This window comes from Rhinopithecus bieti, unplaced genomic scaffold (genome assembly GCF_001698545.2).
Source record: "Rhinopithecus bieti isolate Rb0 unplaced genomic scaffold, ASM169854v2 scaffold_70890, whole genome shotgun sequence".
In the NCBI taxonomy this organism is placed as follows: domain Eukaryota; kingdom Metazoa; phylum Chordata; class Mammalia; order Primates; family Cercopithecidae; genus Rhinopithecus; species Rhinopithecus bieti.
Genome location: NW_016827312.1, coordinates 1 through 7394, shown reverse-complemented (window position 1 = coordinate 7394; position 7394 = coordinate 1). Strand labels below are relative to the sequence as shown.

General features: G+C 36.4%; 1 protein-coding gene across 1 annotated transcript; it reads right to left on the bottom strand.

Moving 5' to 3' along the window:
* Positions 1–337: 337 nt before the first annotated feature.
* LOC108523246 (prosaposin receptor GPR37) lies at positions 338–1892 on the bottom strand. The gene has a single exon (XM_017863765.1). It carries the CDS (start codon positions 1600–1602, stop codon positions 862–864), a length of 741 nt encoding a protein of 246 aa, XP_017719254.1. The 5' UTR covers positions 1603–1892; the 3' UTR covers positions 338–861.
* Positions 1893–7394: the final 5502 nt, after the last annotated feature.

Below are 7394 nucleotides of genomic sequence, written 5' to 3'. Positions count from 1 at the left end.
TCAGATGACAACTGCATTTTAAAAGTCTTGATTCTGCCCATAATTCCTCAAGGGAAAATCTGTAGCTCTATGTGCTAGTTCAAAGGTGAATTTTTTAAAAAAGAAACTTTCTTCCTACTCTGCTATTTATTCATATTTTATAAGTATTCAGAAGTAACTTGACATCTATACCTGCATATTAAAAATACAGCTTTAACACACAACATAGTTTTATGAATCATGCATATAAAATACTGCTATTAGAAAAACTTCTTTAAGACATAATGATTACCTGCCTTAAAAGAAAATAGGTTATAAAACAGTAAGGCCGGTTTTAAATTGTGCATAGAACCAGTAATTGTATCTTTAAGGCAGTTAGAAGATTTATTGAATATTGGTTAAAAGTAGATTGACAATGACATTAAAGAATAAAGTGTAATTTATTTGGTGCTACTTTGTGAATGCTTCCAAGTACAAATCTTCTCACAATACCATATACAACATACTTTCAATCACAACTCAAATATAAAATAACCTACCAAATCACATGGCTATAATCAATATACAATAATTGTATTTTTAAAAGAAGAAAAAACGTTAGCAATTTTAAGTTAAGTTGCAGTAACTTTTTTCAAATAAAATATTAGCACCATACCAGATAAAATGATCTAAAACTATTGGCCTTCTCATTCTTCTTAAATAACTAAATAGAAACTTTTTTCAAAGCACAAATATTAATTTGCAAAATCAGTTCTACAGTAGTTAATATTTCTTTCTTTATTGTTTCTTTTTTGCATTTTCCCTATAAGGAAAATATGAATTAAAACTTTCACGGGATATGAAAATCAAACAAATAAATCTGACCCAACCAAGTACTGTCCTTCAGCAATGAGTTCCGACAGAAGCAAAAGTGGACATTTCACGGCGTATGGTACTGAAAGGCGAGAGTTCGAGTTCTGTGGTGTACTCGTTGTCATTGTCATCACTGGTCACCGTTGAAGACTTCTGAATGCATTCCTCACAGCAACAGCAGCAGCACTCCATGAAGGCCCGACTGAAGGGTTTGCAGAGACAGAAAAGGAGGACTGGGGTGACACAGGACTTAAAGAACAAAAGGAACTGGCTGATGATATTTAGGAGGTCCATTGTCTGCTGCGAAACCCCTGTAGCCATGTAGGCAGTAACAATGTTGCAGATATTTTCAGGAATAATGCAAAATCCATATAAAATGGTCAGTGCCACTACCGTACAGTTCATCTGGCTCTCTAGTTGAATCTGCCGCTTATTCCCTCGGGTACAGGCTTTCTCTGCTTTGCGGATTTTCCTCGCAGTCACTAGAGAGCAGGTGATGGTGAAAAGTGTGGGCAAACAAAAGTAACAGCCAAAATACCACCAGAGTCTCGCACTGTCATAGGTGAGGGCTAGAACATAGATGGTGTCCGGTAAATCGGGAGAGATCTTAATAATGCACCTTTCTGCCGGAGCTCGGCCACTAAAACCCAAATCCTCCTTGCTCAGCTGGCGGAGAACAACCTCTGGAAGTGCTAACAGTAGAGCTCCCACCCATATAACAGCCAGTTTGGCAGTTGTTGAGGAACAGTTTTCGATCATTTCATAGTACATCTGTACGTTGGTGGCAGCACGGAAACGGTCTATGCACAGAGCACATAAGGTGAAGGTGGTGACTCCCAGAGAAGCGACCTGTGGGGGAACAGAGAAGACATTTATTCCCAGTGTCCCCCGAAAGATCAAAGCACTAAGAAATAAGTGCAGATTGGCAAAACCATAAAAAAAAAAGAATAAATAAATAAAAATAAGGGAGAGAGAACAGCTTTCCAGAATGAGGCATGGGTAACTGGGCTCAGGACATCAGCTGAATCATTGTAAGCATAAAAATAGAAAACAAACTGTAGTGGGTTGAGGGTCATAGAGTGCAGAACATTTAGGACTGGAAGGATCCATAAAGATCAGCTAGTCCAATCCCTTTTTATTATAGATAAGAACCCAGATACACTAAAAATTTTATTCACCACGAAAGTGTCTGCCACTAGGAGGGCTAGATAAGGAGTCAGTGTACTGCAGAAATTCCCATTTTCGTTGCTGACCAGGATGCTCATGTTTTCCAGTGTGAGGGTCAGTAGTGTGCCTTACACACAGCAAATACCAAAGAGCTTATTGTCTCCAATGGACTAAATGATTAGAGGGCTCCTCCAATTTTTCCTAAATGCAAAATAAAGTATTACAGTATTATTTTCAAAGGCATACACTTATGGAAAACAAGAAAGGGAAATTCTCCAGAGGCCAAAATCAAAAAGGAAACAAATTTCAAACAGGCCAGAGACTCCTCCCTGTTCATGCTGCATGTTTACCTAGGGGCACCTGCCAGTCCTGGTGAGGGTTTCAAGTTAGTTTTAGCTAGAAAAATGGGTACACAGGTACACAGGGGCAGGAAACAGAGCTGGGGCCAATGTGGGTTGGGATTGGGTCAAAGATTCCCTATGAATTTGGAACTCCTCAAATGCTGACATCTTAAGAGTTGTAAGGAGATAATGAACAAATCTGCCTGTATGATAGGATTTGGGTCTGGATGAACTGCGGGGAAAGGAGGCAAAAAATGGCAAATTCTAACCAGGAGCCTGAACTTACATGGCGTTAGGATCAGAATTTCCAGGATCTATGTGGCTCAGAAACCCCAAAATACAATTTAAAATAATCCCAGGTACCTGGTAAAAATCAAACAAATCCTCTCGGGAAGAATGTACTTTAAAACCAGACCTCAAAAAATCCTATAGGTAAAATTCAACGGACACAGGTTCACAAAATCAAAAGTCACAATATGCAAGAGACAATTAGCCACTATGAATTTATATGCCAAAGATACAGAATCAGACATAAAAAATATATTTATCAGAAAATAGGTAGGTATATCAAATTTAAAGAAATAGGAGATACCAAAAAAAAATCACAGAAAATAGAACATGTAAAAATACATGAAAATATGCAGAAAGTAGCCAAAAGGAATGTCTAGATATCTCAAACACAGGAAACTTTTGGAGCAGAAAACTCTTTGACAATAACCACATGAAAACTGTATTCAAAAGGCACTGCTCTTATAAGCATATGGTCCAGACATCTAAAAAAATCAACATTTAAAGGTTAAGAACCAAAAATATGTACCTATTTTTTTTTCACATGGAGGCTTTCCAGGAATATAAACCCATGTTCCTAATGTAAGCAAGCTATCATTTCATTTACTTATAAAACATTTATTAAGCATTGTACATGTACTCAAATGGGGCAAACAGATACATATCCAACACAAGCATCCATTTATTGATATCAACTCTATGCCAAGCACTATGCTTGGTGTTGAGAAAATAGAAAGCTACAAGAAGCAGTCCCTTCCCTCAAGCATATCATAGTCAACCAAGATGGGGACGATGGTTCTCAAAGTTACAACATGAACACAGCAATCACCTGGCAATATTAAATCTACTTAAATATTTTGGGGAAAATTTAAGTAATTTAATATGTAATAAATGTAGTCATTATTTATATATTTAAACAAGAACAATTAGGTAAAAAGGTAAAATGTTAGTAAGGTTTCAGATAAAATATGAGACTAAAAGAAAACTCCCTGGGTGGATGGAATGCTTTGGTCTACACCCCAGACAACTCGAATATATGCATTTGCTCTCCCCTGCCTGCTGGTAGGAAGGTTTAAGAAGCATGGTATAGGCCATTCCCTGGCAAAGAGGCAGGGGAAATGTAAGTATAATGTTAACATCTAATTTTTTAAAAGTCAAAGGGATGATGTTGACAAAAGGGAAACCATTTGTCATACAATTTTAGTACTCAAAACATTAGTTATTTATCTACTACATTCAAGCTGTCACTCTCCCCAGAGCTATGGCAAGTTGCCTTGTGGATTCCGACAGTTCCAATGTCAAATATTTTCTCCTTATACGCTACATATCAGACGGTGTCTACTAGTTTTAATATGGAAAATAAGGATATTGTATGTATGCCCTGACTACTCTCATAACTATTAGTGGGGACAGTCTGAAAATGAGGTATAATGAGATGTTAACTATATTAAAAGCAAAAATGAAAAAAATATGACTAGCAAAGCTCTAGATCAGTGCAGATAAAGAGGCATGACTGGGCTTATCACCACAATTCTTATTCTCCAAACTTTTAAGAAACATCAACCTAATATGACTTCAAATGACAAAAAAAATCCCCACTTTCACCTTTTAATAATTAACTTTCAAACTAAAAATTGTTCACATTGATGAAAATTTGTTTTGCATCTATGCTGGGGCACAAAATAATTCTAAAATTGAGGTCCACATTGTACAACTGTCTTATGATTATGTTTGAAAATGTCAGCAATTGCCACACTTGAAGACATCTAAGAATGGCTGGCCACTTTCTAAAATTCTGTATCAAACAGTATCACATAGAAATTACAGTACATTAATTTATAGATTTTTGAAACGACATTTGTATACTAGCTTTTCAAATGTTTTGATTCATTTCTCTTAAGTCTGTTAAAAACAAAACAAAACAAACAAAACTTCTTAAACTATCAGAAACCCTCGTCAAGTCTTTCATGCCATCTTCACTAAGGCAAATCTGTGTGCATGCTTCCCTGTCACTTTATAGCCCAAGTGAGTCCACATAAACAAAGCTACCAAAATTTATGCTATGCATCCTTTTGAAATCATGAATAGGATTTCTATTAAAAGGAAAGCTCAGTAACATAAAAATACTGGAGACTCTGAGGAGAGGCAATCTGTTAGGGGCTCAGAACATCTATTTGCTTGGTGATTTTCTGTCATTACTTGCTAAGAACATACAATGCACAAAAGATAGCATCTTCTCTATTAATCTCTCTAGTTTTAAATCTACAGATTGAAAAAATATGGATCAATTGTCACAAATGCTAGTAACTGCATACCTAACTCCAGGAAGTTACAGTCTTTAATGAAAGGTAATGGCAAATGCGTGTGGGTGGACATGTATTAAGATGGGTGTGTTAGATTACCAACTCCTTAGATATCAGAAGCTGTGCTGCACATCCGCTCTTAATTAGAGACGTTAACTGCCTAAGAAAGCAAAACAATGTTTTTCCAGGTCCTTTACCTTCAATCTCATAACAAAAGCCAGGACAAATGTTAAGCAAGATTTACATGTGTTCCAACTTATCGTCAGGAATTCTACACTTGTTTTATCTGAGGATGCTCGATTCTTCATATTCCCAAAAGCTTTAGTACCAAGTCAAAAGCTCAAATATATACGATCTGTAGTCTTTTTGATAATCATGAATTAAGGAATCATCCCCTGGTTTCATATACAAATTTCAAAAAGCTCCTATATCCAGGCTCCTGTTTTCAAATTGAACTTTTCTCTGACGGTACTCTCTGCAGTTAGGATCCAGCTGCAACAGGGTAAACAGTCCAGAAAGGTCACAAGAGCAACAGTGAAAGTTGCTGAAGGCGCCAATGAAGAAAGTAGCCCTGCTCCAAATGCAGCCAGCACTTGGGTCGCAGTTGCCAAGAGCAACTGCAGCACAAATGCCAGTCCTAGACATCTACTCTCTCCTGCTGCCACTTCCTGCAGTGATATCATTTCAGATCTTTTTTCTGTAAATTCACTTATGTACTATATTTTATGGTGTGAAAGAGCAAGAAATGTACAAAGGCCCTGTCTGTACTTTTCCGAATTATTTATAGGAGGCTTTAAAAACATGTGTAAAGAATTAACTGCACATCTCAGAAATTAATTGATAAAAATCATACGAATAATGAGTGACGTTCTAATTTCTGCTTACCCAAACATGAAATCTATCCATGTAATTAAAATTCCTAGATGTTGGAGCAACATGAAAAGATTTCTATCACAATTTTGAAATATACTTGTTTACATACAGCTTATTAAAAATTCTACCAAGATGAATAGTGCAATTATGTGCAATTACAAAACTGCATCATGAACGCCAGATCTTCTGCATTTAATGCCCATATCTGATTGCTAAAATTCAATATCACCATGAAATATGCTCTTGGGAGTAAAGTTGTTAAGCATTGGCTTAAATGGGTAGTTCTTTGAAGCAACATCCTGAGAGACTGAATGAGTTAGATGAAATCTCTTATTAATTAAACTGCAATGGGAGGAATAATTAACAGCAACAAAAGCAGAACTGTAAACACTTTTCATAGACAAGACTATTAACTTTGAGAATTTCAAGATCAGAGGAAAATTAGAAACACAATTTTAACTATTGGTGAAAATACGATATTGAGCATTTTGAGAGGATTGGCATTAGAATACAGAGATGGCAAAGGAATCAAAATAAACAACTCTAAGATCTTTCAAACAACAATGTTCTGCTCTTCTTTGTGTCCCAGAGTAACAGCAATAAAGCTCCTTCAGCTCCCACCCAGTCCACATGTGGAGCAGTGAGGCTCTGGACACCAAAGTAAGGGGTTTAGGGTCATTCTTCTTGATCACCCCTAAAGTGTTCCCATTTTAGTATCATTATGCCGTTATTGAACACTGTATTACTAGCAAAGAGACCACTGCATTAGCACAATACTATGTGTGTGCGTCTTGTCTTTAAGAGAGAAAGAGAGAGTACCTACAAAATATACTGTAGCTGCTGCTGGGAACAATGATGAATAAAGCAGGAATTTTATCCTCAAAAGGTTTGGAATCCATGACAGAATTTCTTGACTATCTCCCACCTGCTACCATGCAGCCACCAAGTTGCTTTATATATGGAATGACTCATTACAGTCTACTAGGCAGAGAGGATTGACTAACAGTTTCTGGCATGCTTGCTGTGACTCCCCTTGATCTTGGACATATCCATGTATGCCTGGAGACTGCAGTTGAGAATCACTAGTTTAACAAGATTGGAAGACAAATATAATTTCACAATATCTCTTAGGGAAATTGCTACAGATGTCTAACTAGCTTTATAGGCTGATCAAATTGTAAAACATCTCCTGATAAGTACTTCCATTTCAAGAGACGTGATCTAAATCTTTGCAAATATCATCTATGTCCTACTTTGTCTATTAGACTAGGATAACTTTGGGATTGTCAGTTTGGCTGTTTATTAACAACGCAGTATAGTAATGATTTGTATTTTAACTGAAGTATCTATTTAAATCCGTGCAATACAAGGATGGTACAAAAAGGAAAGAGAACTTGAAGACCACCTGAAATTCATGTCTAAATGTACTCTTTGTGGCTCTTGACATACACAGTAACTCTTATAAAGTTGCAAAAGTGTGCTCCCGTGTAGGAAAAAAAAATAGCCCAGGAACGATTGCCATTAGCTTTATGTGTTACTTCAGTCATTTAGAAAATCATTAAATAAATCATTTAAAGTAATCATTAAATAA

What these genes read in the sequence shown, in the direction of transcription:
- LOC108523246 (XM_017863765.1), bottom strand. Translation starts at nt 1,602, where the DNA reads ATGTACTATGAAATGATCGAAAACTGTTCCTCAACAACTGCCAAACTG.